The 16,264-nt window shown below is 39.6% G+C and overlaps 1 protein-coding gene across 1 annotated transcript in view; it reads left to right on the top strand.

Moving 5' to 3' along the window:
• Nucleotides 1-16,264, top strand: part of NSL1 (NSL1 component of MIS12 kinetochore complex) — a 67,617-nt gene that overhangs the window by 22,075 nt on the left and 29,278 nt on the right. The window contains exons 3-4 of the mRNA XM_029593233.1: nt 6,306-6,436; nt 11,179-11,233. Of these exons, the coding sequence (XP_029449093.1) occupies nt 6,306-6,436; nt 11,179-11,233 (186 nt within the window). The remainder of the gene's footprint in view (nt 1-6,305; nt 6,437-11,178; nt 11,234-16,264) is intronic.

The raw sequence follows: 16,264 nt of genomic DNA on the forward strand, positions 1-16,264 counted from the left end.
TTAATTCCAAATCTTCACTGATTTTATAGTGTGCTGTTCGTATGTCTGTCTATGCATGTAAATCTGGCCCCAAAACCCTAGACCACCACCAAAACCTCACCTCGAGTTACTAGATGACCCTCCTATAGTGGTATAAATAGTTGACTTATATGAGAGACTTATAAAGAGTCAGTCTGTCTGTCTGTCTCGCTCTCTCCCACACCAGGAGCAGCCCAACAATAAGGAAATGCCTGTCTGGGCACTTTGCAAGCTGTAAAGTGAAAATATCGTGGTTGTGATAGCTAAAATAGCACGCAGTGCGGTAACTAAAAAATTACCCTAACCACGCCCCTTTTCCTTATTGCGAGCATTATCCATGTGAAATGTATAGCATTTTGATGAATCTAGGGGTAAGTTATCAGGCTGTCTCATATTTGGAGTTAGCCAGATAACTTAGCCAGCTAAGTCTGGTTGGGCCAAAGAGCTAACCTAAAGTTAGCTGGCTAACTTTAAGATAGCGGACTGTGTTCAGTAATGCGGCTGCACTATTGAGTATACCTCCTAAGGTAGCTGGATAAGTTTATCTGGACAGTGACTAGATATGGACCTTTGCAGCTTTGGAGCATATGAGCTTAGGGTCCTCCTCATCTTGAGAGAGTTTTCTTCACTTCCAGGACTGCAAACTAGGTTTTTCAGTTTATTTATTTATTTATTTAAATTCTTTTAATATACCGATGCTCAAGACAAGGTCTTATCGTACCGGTTTACAGTAAACTGGGGGAAAAACAGTTAACAATGAAAGCAAAAAAAGTTACATAATAACAGGGACAGTGGAACTAGGCTGTTAGAAAAGGAAGGATAGGTTAAACAATTTCTAACTGGAGAGAGGGGCAAATAAGCAGGAGAGAGTGCTTACAAGGTAGGAATTATATACAAATTTACATTGTGTATACGATTAAGCAATTTTTATTTTTTTTTGAGTTTGAGTGAAGGTGGGCTTAAAGCGAGGGTTCTATTAGATTTGGTAATTTTTCACACTGAACCGGTACTTCAGCGTGGATCAGAATACCCATTTGGATAGGGGCAGAAGCAGTGACTGTGGGGGCAGTATTGTTGATGCAGTATTTTCCAGCCATCCTTCTGCAGTTCTTAGAACCTTGAAACTTGTAGGAAAATAACCCCAACCTTTACCTTGGCTGACCTGCAGGTATAATTGACAGGCTTCTTTTCTGTGAAATCTAGCGCCTACAAATCGGTTCGCTTTGTGTGGCCCTGTTTGTTTGTTCACGTATAATTATGAGGTAGGAAATAATGATCTTTTAGTTTATAAAAAAAATTTTTTTGTATATATCTGGTATGTGGTCTATAAAAAAAATATCTTGTTGCCTTGGGTACACAAGATCAGACCAACTAACAATAATTACCTGAAGGATCTACTATGATATTACTAATTAAACTTCCCCTGAACTTTACTTAAGTGTTAAGTTTTTACAAATGATTAACAATTACCGTAATCTCAACTATGTCCTTATGTTTCTTTGCCAATCAATGTCAAGTTATTCTATGTAATCTAACCCCCTAATTAGTGGGTTAGTCTATATAATAAGACTAGAAGGTGGGGTGGGTTGAAATTTAGTTTTGGAGGGAATATAAAGTGGAAAAAAATATAAAATAAATCTAACAGCAAAGCAACCCTTTCCCAGCCTATAGACTAAGCAGAAATACTAACCCAGTAAATAGAAAAGCAATGCAAAATAATCCCTTTTTCCAAAACAACTGAGAAGAAATGAAAAAATATCCCTTTTTCAAAATTAAGACACAGCACTTGAATCAATAGCCAGTTAAAAAAAAAATGCCTCTTTTTGTAATTCAACCCTTGCAAGAATGGCAGATCACTCTTTGCTTGGCTGAGTTATAAACTGCACAATGGCCTTTCTCCTAAGAAATACAATTAACAACTCTAACACAACCAAGGAGCTCCTTTAAGCTGCCAGGATTTCAGCTTACTCTTTGAACTTCTCAACCTTTCACTTAAATGTAAGTTTCACAATGTTGCAATGTTACATTGTAAAGATAGTTTGACCGCTGTCACATTATCACTCAAGTTCTTATGTAAACCGATGTGATACCCATGTTTGAATGTCGGTATATAAAAATAAATAAATAAATAAATAAACCTAAAAAGACAGAAACCCCCAACAGCAAAGCAGCCCTTTTCCCCTCTGTAAACTAAGTGGTAATACTACAGGTGATAATTAAAGCAACCAAAACCATATGACCCTTCTGTTCCAATTATTCAGATTGGTAGGCTAAAAAGACATATATCACTGACAAGACGCCATCATCTCCCTTCTGAAAAAGAGAGCTAATATTTTTAAGTTTGTGAAATTCAAGAAACTGAGGGAGCTATCTCGGCAGCTGATTGCAGCAACCTCATTTAACTGTCCCCCTGATACACATAAGGCAGAAACATTAGACTAAAACATTGAAAATGGCTCCAAACTCATTTTGTTCAAGTCACCACAGGTAGGGTTCATTGCTAGAATATGGTTGATCCTTCCTCCTTCCCCCTCAAGTTTCCAGGAAAACGTTCATACCTCTGGACAGACAGGCAAGTTGAATCACCATATGATCGCTTTTTCATTGTTGTAAAGTGCCATAAAGGAAACAGAAGAATAATCAAAGTCAAAACAATGTAGCCAAGAAACTGACAAATCTAATGCATCTGTTTTAATTAACTCCCACTGTAGTCATCTTGTCACAGATGGTTCTCTACAGTAGTGATCTTGTGGTTCATGGATTTACCAGCAGGTGGCACCAGAAAGCCCTTTATTGAACACTTATCTCCAGATTGCTGGTCATCCAGGCCCAGAATCCCCTCTCAGACTCTGAAACTGCTGATTATACAGTGGATTCCAATTGTATATGTTCTGATATGTCACTTCTTAGAGAAGCGATTCCTTGAATTTCATTGTGTTTCTGAGTTATGAAGAAAGATAAAAATCTTTTACACACCTCCTTAAAAGGTTCATTTTAACTTCTGGACAATTTAGTACGCTAGTAAAGGATTGTGTTTTCTAGAGCACCTTTCATCTAAACAGGATCTAAGGCACTTCACAGTCATAGCACTTAAACAGCAAACATGCAGACATCTCAGTGGATATATGGAATCACATCGTTATTATCCAGTTACAGCTGGGTGAGCGGAGGCATATGGAGAGAAAATGACTTAACCTAGAAGTTTTATCCATCTAATTTTTTTTTTCATAGATGGGTTACTTAAGGCAGGGATTATCAAGATATCTCAGTCCTGTAAATACTGGTATATAATGAAAAGATCTATCAGGATCTGAATAGCAGGAGGCATACATGATGAGACATACAGAGTTTCATATGTTAATGTTTTAGAGACCAAAATGAAAATAATCCCAACTATATGTATACAATGTTGGATTGCACATCAGGAGTTACTACTCAGGAAAAGCACCTTGTAGTCATCGTGAAAACCTCAGCTCAGTATGCAGCAACAGCTCAAAAAGCCAGCAGAATATTAGGAATTGTTTGGAAACGAATAGAGAACAAAACTGTGAATATCCTAATGCCTCTGTATAAATCTCTGATGCAACCACACATTGAATATTGTGTGCAGTTCTGGGTGCCCATCTCAAAAAAGATGTGGCAGAACTAGAAAAGGTACAGAGAAGGACGACAGAAATGATAAAGGCTAAACAGGTTAGGGCTGTTCTGCTTGGAGAAGAGATGATATGACAGAGATTTATAAAATCGTGTGATGTGGAACAAGTAAACAGGCAATGATTATTTACCCTTTCAAATAGTACTAGAACTAGGGCGCACACTATGAAAACTAACTGACAGCAGATTTCAAACAAATTTAAAAAGCAATTTTTAAGTCGATCACAATTAAGCTGCAGAATTTGTTGCCAAAGGATCTAGTCACGACCAGTAGTATAGCTGGATTAAAAAAAATCTGGATGACTTACTGGTGGAGAGGTTCGATTGTTGGCCAAGTAGACTTGTGGTTCACTACCTCTTACTTCTCAGTGACCAACAGGGAATGGCTCTCTCCACTGGGATCTGCTGGGTGCTTTCAAGTAGCCATCGTTGACGGACAGGTTGCTGGGTTCGGTAGACCATTGGTCTGACTTGGACTATAAGTCTTTGTAACTTATAGTTTATTGAGTTATTCATATATATTTCTCTTGTACATGAACAGCAAGAAACAGGTAAAATGTAATTGAAATAACCTTTATGAAATACAATATGCAAAACCAACTTCACAATTTCACAATCTTATTTCCAACTTTTCCCCTGTTGCAATTCCCCCATTATAATAACTGTAACAACATTAGCACTATGGTTACCTCATTATCATCAGTTATATACCAAACACTCCAGTGTCAGCAACATACGATGCAAGTCACAAACAGCAATCGCAAGATACGAGATAATTACATACCTTAGAACATAATATAGAAATGCAGTAGTAAAAAGGACAGTATGTATATAAATAACTCCTAATAAAATGAAAAGAGTTAAAAGGATAAAAAAGGATAAAGTTCAAATGTGGAGGCAATGACATAAATCAGCCACAGGAATCAGCCTGCTGAGCTCCCCATAGTACATATGGAGCCCTGACTTTTTCACATGTGAAAACAGGGTGTCTCTTAAAAGCAGTAAGTTTACTAAGTTGATATACATGCTCTAATCTCCTGGAAACCATTGCAGGAGGGACACATTTCTTCCAATGGTAGGCTAATTCACAACGAGCTGCTTTCAGGATCTGATGACTCAATGGCCATGCACTAGTACCCCCTGAGAATTCAGGACCATTCAGAAGAGCAGTTTTAGGAGATTAAAGTTAGATATACCTGTAATCGTTTATATCAAGGGAAAATATTGCAACCCAGAAGCTACGTATGCCTGGGCATCCCCACCAGATATGAAAATATGAGCCTCTATGGCCACATCCTCTGCCAGTATTTGTCATTAGCATTAGAAAAGACTTTTGAATGCGCTCTGGAGTCAAGTTACCATCTCATAAAAACCTACTAACCTTTTTCTATAATAGATGAGGAAATAAACTCCCTTCGGTGTGCAAGAAAACCAAATCCCAGTCCCCTTCTGGTAATATTATACCCAAATCTTTTTCCCAGGCTCTCACATGAGAAGTGTTTCTTAGATCTACATTAATGGTATATAGTTTTGAAATACAGCCCTTCAAATTATCAGCATGATCGCAAAGATATTCAAAATACATTTTACCTAATAGTCAATTTTCCTTTATCGGTGCTAATCTCAAGAAGTGCCGCAATTGTATATACAGATAGCAGTCATTTCCAAGAGGAAATCTCTCCCTAAGATCTTCAAAGTCTAGAACATCTCCTGATTCCAAAGATTGCCCAAGGAAATAATTTTGTGATGCAACCATCATTGAAAATATTTTAAATTTAAACCAGGTTGGAAGTTTATATTGTGATAGATGGATGTACTATAGAAATATCTTCTTTGTCCTACAAATGTTGATCTCCATTGGGCCCATATTTTCAAAGTAGTGGCCACTGAAGGAGAGATATGACCCATTGGTCTCCAGGTATTTCTGGGTTGCCAAATTATAGCCCATAATGGCATAACCCTGCCTAAAGATTGTTCCAAAGTTACCCATTGTTTTTTTATCTCCCTTTTTATTCTAATCTATAATGGCTCTCAACTGTACAGCAACATAGTACCATGTGAGATTAGGCCCACTCAGCCCACCTCTTCGTTTTGGCAAATATAAAACCCTGCATGCCACGCTAGATGGTCTTTTTATCCAGATAAAAATCAAATATTTTCTTTTGCCATCATTTTAATAAGCTATTAGATATTAATATCAGTAAGGTTTGGAATAAATAGCGTTTTCGTGGAAGTATATTCATTTTAATGACAGCTATCCGCCCCAACCAAGAAAATGAATCTCCCAATTCTCAAATCTCTCCAGAGTTTTTATATAAGTGGAATATAATTTAAATCATATAGCTCTTTTATATTTTTATCCAAATATGTTCCCAAATAATCCTTTTGGAAGCCCATTTAAAAGGGAAATCTTGTTTCAGATTAAAAATCTGGACCTTGGACACAGTTAAGTTCAAAATCTCTGAGTTATCACCCAGACACGTTGCTAAAGCTATTTATTTCCGCCACTGCACTAGTTAAAGATAAATTTGCTCCATTAATGTGATTAATATGTTGACTTGGCATAAATCTTAAATGTTCTTAAAGTGATGTTGTTTAACTTGTTCAATCTTTATTCCCCTTATGTCCTTCAGCCCCTGATATCAAAGTTCTAGAGGACCAACTTGATGAAAATGTAGTAGATACGGCTACCAAGCGGAAGCAGTGTCCAAGGAAGATCCTCACACAGGTCATCAAAGCCATGAAAACTGAGAGGGAAATACTGGTATGTGTCTCTGTGTTTATCTCCTTTCCTCAGTCTTGGCTTTCTTATTGGAAGAGACAAGTTGCCTAAGGCTGCCGTCTAACCTATGATAACCATGGTAAATGAGAAGACTAGAACTGGAGAGCCAAAAATACTTGTGAGAGATGAGCATAAGTACAGGAGATATTACATTTCAATGTGTAAGTCTTGCGTTCTGTCATTGTAGTGCTACCCCCAAACACACACAGATGTACCAAAATCACATCTCCCTATCTTCCATCAACTTTTTCCCTTCTGAGCAGACAGGGTCTTGGGACAAATTCTTCTGCAGCAAGAGAAGGTGTTTTGTAACTCATATTTTATATTGCTGTGCATTTGCATATAACCATTAAGATACCCTAGAGACAGACAGATATTAACATTTATGCAAAGCATGGTCTTTAACACAGCAATGTCAAAGCAAAACAAACAAATGGGATGTAAATCTTGCTCTGTACAGAAATTTTAGAATGGTTGTGGTGTTATACAGAGGTAGGGCAAGGTAGTCATCACAGACCACTCTTAGCATGTAAGTGTGATCGTCGGAACATATAATTTTAACTTAAAAACACAGAATACACGGAGCCACAAAGATATTTTTGAATCGAAGCAGATAGATTTGGTCCATGGAGTCCCTCAGGGATCCTCCCTATCTTCAACACTATTCAACATATACATGTTGCCACTGTGTAAACTATTAGCCGGACTAGGGCTAACACACTTTATTTATGCTGATGATGTCCAAATCTTAATTCCGATAAATAAACTGAAACCGCCCTAAAACTATGGGAAGTCTCTCTCTCTGCTATAAATCAACTTCTAGCTCAGATCAGCCTATCCTTAAACCCCTCTAAAACTGAATTTCTCGTATTATGCCATAAACTGAACAATCAAGTCATTTCAGATATGAAAACAGTACAGACTAAATACTCCATTTTAAATGAAGTAAAAGATTTAGGAGTAATATTAGACAGTGAACTAAACCTAAAGAAATTCATAAGTACCTTAATTAAAGACTGTTATTTTAAACTTCATGTCCTAAAAAAAATTAAGACCCCCCTGCTTCACGCAAACGATTTTAGAATTATATTTCAAGCTCTCATTTTCTCAAAAATTGACTATTGTAATGCCTTACGTTTAGGCCTCCCCGCATCCACCATTAGACCCCTTCAACTACTGCAGAAGGCAGCTGCTAGAGTACTAATACCAGAAAAGCCGATCATATAACACCCATCCTAAAGGAACTACACTGGCTATCAATAACATACAGAATCCACTTCAAAATTTTAACACTAATTCATAAAACATTATACAATGACAAAGCTGAATGGCTCAGTTCTGCCCTTCATTTCCACACTCCACAAAGAAACATGTGCTCAGCCAACAATGGTACTTTATCTATACCTTCTCCCAAATTAGCACACCTAAATACTGTAAGAGAGCGAGCTCTAACCCTAGCAGGATCTCACTTATGGAATTCTTTACCACAGGACCTAAGACTAGACGCAAACTCCCGAAACTTCAAGAAGAAAATAAAGACCTGGCTAATCCAGCAAGCCTATGCCTAATCCAAACATGGCAACTTTACCACGACCCTTAGCCATATTCGATCTCATGTTATCCTCAGAAATCGGAGCATGTTTGGTGCATATGATGTCTTTTATCTTAGATAGTTTTATTTTATCTATTTTAGTGCTTGCTTTCTTACGATGTTCCTTTTTTAAAGCTTTTTTTCTTTCTTGTATATTTTAGCTTAAAGTTTCTTTTAATTAACCATGTAACGTATTGTATACCTTTTAATTGTGTTTTATATATTATTATATTGCAAACCGATGTGATGTTTCCTATGAACTTCGGTATATAAAAGCAAATAAATAAATAAGACATGAAGGACAAAAGACAATTGTAGCACAAAGAATAAATCTACTGAGAGAACGCAAGATTCTCAAACAACCTTCAGACTTAGATGTGAAAACTACCACCCTTATCCAAAACCTCACATACTCTCTGCGTGCTGTACTAGAAACTGCCATTAGGCAGCTGGGAATTTAGTACCCACCATTACCAACACTGTAACGAATCGTTTTTTTTCTGAATCCTTTTTTTGCTGACTTTTAATTATTTAATGTCACTTTCTAAACTGTTGTGATCTATACATGGAATGACTGTAAATAAAATGTTTAAATAATTAAATAAATACTGAAAGAAGCAAAAAACATTTTTGTTTTTCCCACATTCCTACATATGTTGGGGTTTGGAGAGTCTTTCCTCATTCAAAGCATAGCATTCTACTGTCTTTACTTTCCTCCAGAGTGGTTTAGTGACGTATTTACTCCTGAATGCCCTTGGCGTTCAGGTGGCTGTGTTGTAGACAGGCAAGGAGAGGGGGAGGTCCTTGGTCTCATACTCCTGATGGGGTTTCTTTCTTCAGGGGAGTAAGCCGCTCCAGTCTCCTCTTTGCCAGTCTGTACCCGTGTGAGACCTGGTTTGGTGCTTTGAGCTCTTTCATTGGCTTCTTCTGAGCCCTTGAAAGGAGCTACCTGGAAGGATCTCTCTCTTCTGGGGTGCATCAGTTGAGCTAGAAGAATTGTAGAGCCTCAGACACTGTTGTGCTAGGGCTCTTCATTGGGGGTTTTCCAATGAAACGGTCATGATCTGGCTGGGTCTGACATTTCTGCCCAAGGTGGTTTTGAAGGTCCACATGAGCCAGTCTGTCGTCCTTCATTTGACCCTTTTGAAATTTGTTAGGTTGAAGAAAGTCCTGCACTTTTTGGGATGTTTTTGGCCAGGGCAGTTGCACCACCTTAATGTCACTGTTCCCTCTCTGGAAGCTGGACACACTTTGTTGTTCTGTTCAGTGGCCCTTGTAAGGGATAGTTGACTTCCAAAGCTCTTCTGCTAGACAGAGTAAGGACATGATTACTGCTGCTTTATAGGGAAGGGCTGGTAGGGCCCAGATGGGTTGGGAGCTCATTCTACTAGAGTCCAGGCTTCTTCATAGTCAAAATATAAGCTGGTTGCACCAGAAGAGATGATCAAGGCAGGACCTGGGCCTCCTTCTCTGGGTTCATTAGTTAAGCACCAGAGAGTCCAGAGGGAGTGCTGGCTGCAGAACCTTCACCTGGACTTGCTGGAAAAGAATGCCTAAAATAATTTTAAAAAATTCTTAAAGAGTTAAACTATTACTGGTTGTGTTTATTATGTGTTAGATTTTAAGGCCAGTAGTTTGCATTTGTTAGAAATTGTGTGTGTTTAGAAATAGGATTTAGGGTTATTCTGAGAGGTTGTAGAAGTTAGTATTTGCTTGTAAGAATTAAATTTGTGACTTTGCAAAGGTCACTTATTTGATCTGAAAAGGTAAGAGTACTGGTTCCTGGGCAATTAATAACTAGTTTGGTTGCTACCCATCCACCTCCCCTCCCTTTCTCCCACCTCCCACCCAGCCCAGGCTCTTTTTCTGTTAAATAGAAAACCCCCTTTCGGTTGGGAGGAGAATCTTGAAAATAGGTGTAAATTAGCGATTTTGCAAAACATACAATTAACCCTGATTTTAGTGGTTGACTAATTTTAGTCTTGTTGCTGGTCATTCACAAACTAACAAGAGTCATCTAGTTAGCAATTTAAAAACCTTAGATTTTAAAAGTCACCAAATAATTTCAAATCCCTTAAATTGAGACACATGCCTACTCAATAATCAGATTTAAAACTGTAGCAGCTTAATAAAATGAAGATGCAGACAGAAGTCCAGCAGCAATTTGAGGACTATCCAGTCTTTTGTACAGAGTGCCACATGTATGGTGAGTGTTGTATGTGTGCACCCGGTGCAAAGAGCTCCTGGAGGAGCTGAGGAGAAATCTATACAGGGGAGATCTTCAGGGACATAGTAGAGCAGTTCTAACTCCAGTCAAGGTCACCATAGCTAAGACCTACCCTCCAGTGATGCTTTATCCTCTCACTCCAAGGATATGTCTCCAGGACCGTGTGCCCAGGAGGGAAGGGTTAGGATGGCTATTACAGTGGGTTATTCGACCATTAGATAGCTGGTGAGCATAAGAATTGCTTGGTAACTAGTATGCCTGGTACGAAGGTAGCAGACTTCACGCACAACCTAGATTAGGGAGGTTAGAATATCCCAATAGAGAGATTGTGGTTAAGGCTGAAGTAGGGGAACAGAGTTGTGTCTATAACTAGTATTTGGATCGGATTTCTCGTTGGAATATGATAACTAATAGGTGTATACAGCATCTTGTGATTAAAATATTCTGCTGATGAAATAAGGCCATCTGGCCTTTTTCTGAACCTACGACTAAATTTACACAACAGACCAATTACTATATTTTGCAACACACACTGTCATTGGACACTGTTTATCTGGTGTGTTTTTGTGCATCTTTCCACTTGCTTTGTGGTAAGGCTGAAGTAGGCCAGATGGATGAATGACTCTACACTGCCTGTATCATTTGCTAATAAGCAGGTTGTGTTTTCAAATAGAAATAAGAACACAAATTACAAACATACACTAAAATGTCTGTATGTGAGTGCCAGAAGTCTTAACAGTAAGAGTGAAGAGTTAGCATGTATGATATTATACAAAGATCGCGGATTTCAGAGATGCGGTAGAAGGAAGATAACCAGTGGAACATAACGTGAATTGGCGGAGGGGTGGTACTATATGTAAAGGATGGCAAAGAATCAAGCCATAAATATGCATTCTTGTTTCATAGGATCTCTACAAACCAGTTGTGAATCCACAAGAACTAAGACTTGCTCCTACCCAAGGTGAGTGTGTGTTTATAGGTGCTGGGATGCCAACTAGCATGGCTACACCACCCTGCTTTTCCATACAAATGTGCTTTTCTTATTGTACTTAACTAATGATGGTCTGGCTACGGCGCTTTCAACAAAGGAAATTCAAGCATAACAGTGTGGATGTTTAACCATAAAATGAAATTAAAAAAAAAAAGATATAAAATGATGGGTATTAACTGGAAGGGACACGCTTTTTTGACAGGAGCGGCGGCTGTCAGAGAGTTTGACAGCCGACGCTCAATTTTGCCGGCATCGGTTCTCAAACCCGCTGACAGCCACGGGTTCGGAAAACGGACACCGGCAAAATTGAGCGTCCAACTTCCGGGCTGCGGGCCGATTTAAAATTATTTTTTTTTTAATTTAAAATATTTTTTAAATTTTGGGGCCTCCGACTTAATATCACTATGATATTAAGTCAGAGGGTGTACAGAAAAGCAGTTTTTTCTGCTTTTCTGTACACTTCCCTGGCGCCGGCAGAAATTAACGCCAGCCTTTGGGCAGGCGTTAATTTTTGAAAGTAAATTGTGCGGCTTCGCTGCACATTTTGCTTTCTGGATCGCGCAGGAATAACTAATAGGGCCATCAACATGCATTTTCATGTTGCAGGAGCTATTAATTTTGGGGGGGGGGTTGGCCATGCATTTTCGATGCACTATTACCCCTTACTGTATAAGGGTAAAGCTAGTGCGTCGAAAACGCGTGGCCAAACCTGGGCTAACAGTGCGCTCCACCGGAGTGCACTGTATTGTATCGGCCCGTGTGTGAGCCCATAACTCACCTACTCTATGAATTACACTGGCTGCCTGTCGAGATGAGAGTTAATACAAAGTGGCCTCATTGGTATTCAAAATGACCAGCTCAGAGAAGCTACCATGCCTCAGCTCTGTACTCCATGTACACAGGCTTCTAGATCCCTGAGATCCTCACAGAGAAGCCTCTTAGAGATTCCTTTGTTGGGGAATCGTGGATCACTTTGACAGCTGAGTTGCAGCTAACAATTTGCATAAAACAATTCAAAAAAACAGCTGCAAACTTTTCTTATTCCGATTGGCTTTCCCTGACAGTAACTGTGCTATTTGATACTTCGAAGACAGGTAGTTGCTGACTTCTGAATTTTATTTGAAATCTCTGACTTTTGATAGTTGTTGTGATATTTGAAATGACAGAGAGATGCATTTTCTGACGCTTGAGTTTTGAAGTGGTGTTTAATCTGTTCTGTTATTTTATGAATGTTTCATTGTAAGCCGCTCTGAGCCTTTGTGATTGGCAGTGTATAAATATTTTAAATAAATAAATGCCATAAAGATCCAGCTAACAGAGCAAGTTACTGTAACTACAGGTGCATAGCATTTTTTTTTTTATTTTTAAGTAAATTTAATGTTTGTGCAGCATGCCAGATTGACAGCACTGAAATCCTAAGTCCTCCATTTATTGAGAAACCACATCTAGCATGGGCAGCGGCACAGGTTTCCTTATGCTTCCCTGTCAATAGGTTGGACGGAGCACCTCCAGGGGTGAGAGGGTGATTGTGTGTGCTATCTTAGGCTCCTCTGCCAAATTGTGATGGTGACTTTACTGCTGCGGACAGAGATTTGCCGCTCTTTCACAGCTTTCGGATGGCGAGGCCTTGCACTATTGCCTTGAAACAAATTCAAATTGTTATTAGAGGTGAAAGCATCCGTAACTTTGCGCCACTTCCTTTGATCTATCCTGTGCCCTACAATAGCAGAGATCAGTAAGAGCAAACCAGACTTTTTTTTTAACAAAGAGAAATAATTTCAGAGGATTGGACAGGAGGAAAGAGTTTTTTGTGGGAATACGTGTGACCTCCTTGCTGTGGATAAGTGTGGATTACAGTATTCACTTGGGTTCTGTGAGATGCCGTTTTACCTCTTGTCATTTAGACTGTATTGTATCGGCCCGTGTGTGAGCCCAAAAAAAAAGCAAACAGAATGTTGGGAATTATTAGAAAGGGAATGGTGAATAAAACGGAAAATGTCATAATGCCTCTGTATTGCTCCATGGTGAGACCGCACCTTGAATACTGTGTACAATTCTGGTCGCCGCATCTCAAAAAAGATATAATTGCGATGGAGAAGGTACAGAGAAGGGCTACCAAAATGATAAGGGGAATGGAACAACTCTCCTATGAGGAAAGACTAAAGAGGTTAGGACTTTTCAGCTTTGAGAAGAGACGACTGAGGGGGGATATGATAGAGGTGTTTAAAATCATGAGAGGTCTAGAACGGGTAGATGTGAATCGGTTATTTACTCTTTCGGATAGTAGAAAGACTAGGGGGCACTCCATGAAGTTAGCATGGGGCACATTTAAAACTAATCGGAGAAAGTTCTTTTTTACTCAACGCACAATTAAACTCTGGAATTTGTTGCCAGAGGATGTGGTTAGTGCAGTTAGTGTAGCTGTGTTTAAAAAAAGGATTGGATAAGTTCTTGGAGGAGAAGTCTATTACCTGCTATTAAGTTCACTTAGAGAATAGCCACTGCCATTAGCAATGGTTACGTGGAATAGACTTAGTTTTTGGGTACTTGCCAGGTTCTTATGGCCTGGATTGGCCACTGTTGGAAACAGGATGCTGGGCTTGATGGACCCTTGGTCTGACCCAGTATGGCATTTTCTTGTGTTCTTAAATTCCAGAGCCGGCCCAGTGGTTGATGCCGTTGATGTAGTTCACTAAAAGTGACACTTAGAGCCAACAGCTGTGGAGAAAATTTCTCTTTATTAAATACTACAAAGTAATATAACAAGGCCTTATAGAGAGAGAGACTGGCAGAGTGTTACGCAAAGCACCAGTACAAAACTCTCTCTCAAATGATTCACTGATAATAAGATATTATATAGGATTTTCCACTTGTACATTTCCATCTCTAAACTAGGTTACGTAATTGTCAAAGTTTCTATGATTGGCTTTTCACTATAAACAATCTGAATGGCCGTATAGTAATTTGCTCTCGCTCTGCATGTAAATTAATCCTAGCTTTATATGTAAAGGTTATCTAGGGGCTTTACTACTAACTGCAGTGTCAGCGTGGGCTTGGTCCGTTCTAAATATCCTTTTGGAACCCGTGGCCCGGTTCTTTCTGTTAATACAGCATTTCTATCTAGCTTCTCTCCTTCTGTGTGGTTTCTGTCTGTCTAGCAAAACTAAAGCACAAAGTTGAAGCAAAAAAAAAAAACGTTAGAGAACCTTGCTAGTAATTCTAAAGCTACTTATGATCCAAAAATTAAAAAAAAACTTAGGAGAACAAGAATGATGACTTCTCTGTGTGTCAGGTCAAAAAGTGTTTCACTGCCTCTTCTTCGCCTTTATCGCAAGGGCTCTCATGGAAGGGGGGCAGTTTTTAGGAAAGTCCGAGGGTTCTTGCTTCACAGGGAGAAGTGCTGAGGAGGTGGCACTCAGTCCCATAGAGGGTGGAAACAATGGGGCACATCGTTCTAAATTCCCCCCCCCCCCCCCCCCCAGGACAGGCTGTGCTCTCTGCTACTAGGGTGTGCAGGCACATTCAGCCTGTCCCAGCTTCTCACAGAACACAATGTGCCTTGTATGCAGAATTCCTCGCAGGTAAACTTATGTATGTCACGTTCATCCAGACTGAGTGGAAGCACCCCTGGGGGTGGAACTGGGGAGGGGATTGCACTTTTACAAAGTATGCATGTAAATCTCCCTTAAAAAAAAAAAAAAAAACAAAAAAAACCAACAAAAAAGCCTGCATGCATTTTAGCAAGTGTAATTGTGTACGGATAGATGTGGTGGGATCATTTCAAAGTGGACTCATGTACATGTTTTTCTGCCTAACTTGGGCGCAGTGTTACAAAATTGCCCCCCTCAGACGTTTAATATGTTATGGCATGAACTGGGGACCCGTTCAAGTCAACCTGTGGCAGCCTTCTGAGTTCCCCTTTCCGCTTTGGGGCAGGAGCCGGGAGGACCATTATCAGCCGGCATGGAGAGCATGTGGGTACATTGGGGAAGGAGCAGGGAGTGTGTGGCACATTCATATGTGAGCACATCAGGAAGGGTTGGGGAGCATGCAGGTACATGGAGAGCAACAGCACATCGGCATAGCAGAGGCCCCATACCTGTGAGCTGCATGTGTCTCTTCTGTTAACCATTTACATTTTAGTAGCCTAAGCAGTTAACTTGTTAAACAGTATTTATATCCTCCCAGTCTAGAGTTCCTGCGCACCCTGTGTATTTTTAGCATATGAAAGTGCATTCTGAGAAAACAGATGATGAAATTGGCATAGTAATTTTGGAATCCAGCCATGCCACAGTACTAGAGAAACATGCCAGCAAGTTTTCCGTAGTATTGACCTTGCATGACCTGTTTTCTAATTGGATCTTATTGCCTTGGGGTTTTGAGGAAGCCGACTGTAATCAGTGTAATAAAAGGATATCACCTGCAATGCACTTGTGGTAAATGCCATTTAAATGGCTTGCATCCTGGCGCACAGAGGAGTTTAGAAACAGTTTCCGAAGTGGCAAGTCAGATGTGTGTAAAGGTTTTTTTGTTGTTTGTTTTTGGTTTTTTTTTTAGGGAACATTTTGGCTCGAGCAGTGCTTGAGTTGTAAAAAGTTAATAAGAGAAACTCTGGAAACCTACTTACATATATGTTCCCACAGTCACAGTTACAGTTCAACTACATAGTTGTCCACAAAGCTTGTTTACTTACATTTTGACTCCAAAGAAACAAAGCAAAACCTTTGTACTTCTAACCAGAAATACTTCTCCCTCCTCTCCCCAAGGTCCTTTCCTCCTCCTGCTTTCTCCTGCCCCCTCCCCTCCAAGTTCTTTCTTCAGACTCCTTTTTTTCCCTTCCTTCCCTTATCCCACCAGGGTCCTCTTTCTTGTTCCTTGCTTTCTCTCTTCCCCCTCACCTCCTGCCCCCTGATTGGGTCCTCTCAACCTTCCTCATCTCTTCATCACTTCCTGCCTTGCTCCCCTCTCTTTATTTTTCTGCCCCATCCCTCCAGAAAGCAG

The sequence above is a fragment of the Rhinatrema bivittatum genome, chromosome 3 (genome assembly GCF_901001135.1).
Source record: "Rhinatrema bivittatum chromosome 3, aRhiBiv1.1, whole genome shotgun sequence".
Classification (NCBI taxonomy): Eukaryota; Metazoa; Chordata; class Amphibia; order Gymnophiona; family Rhinatrematidae; genus Rhinatrema; species Rhinatrema bivittatum.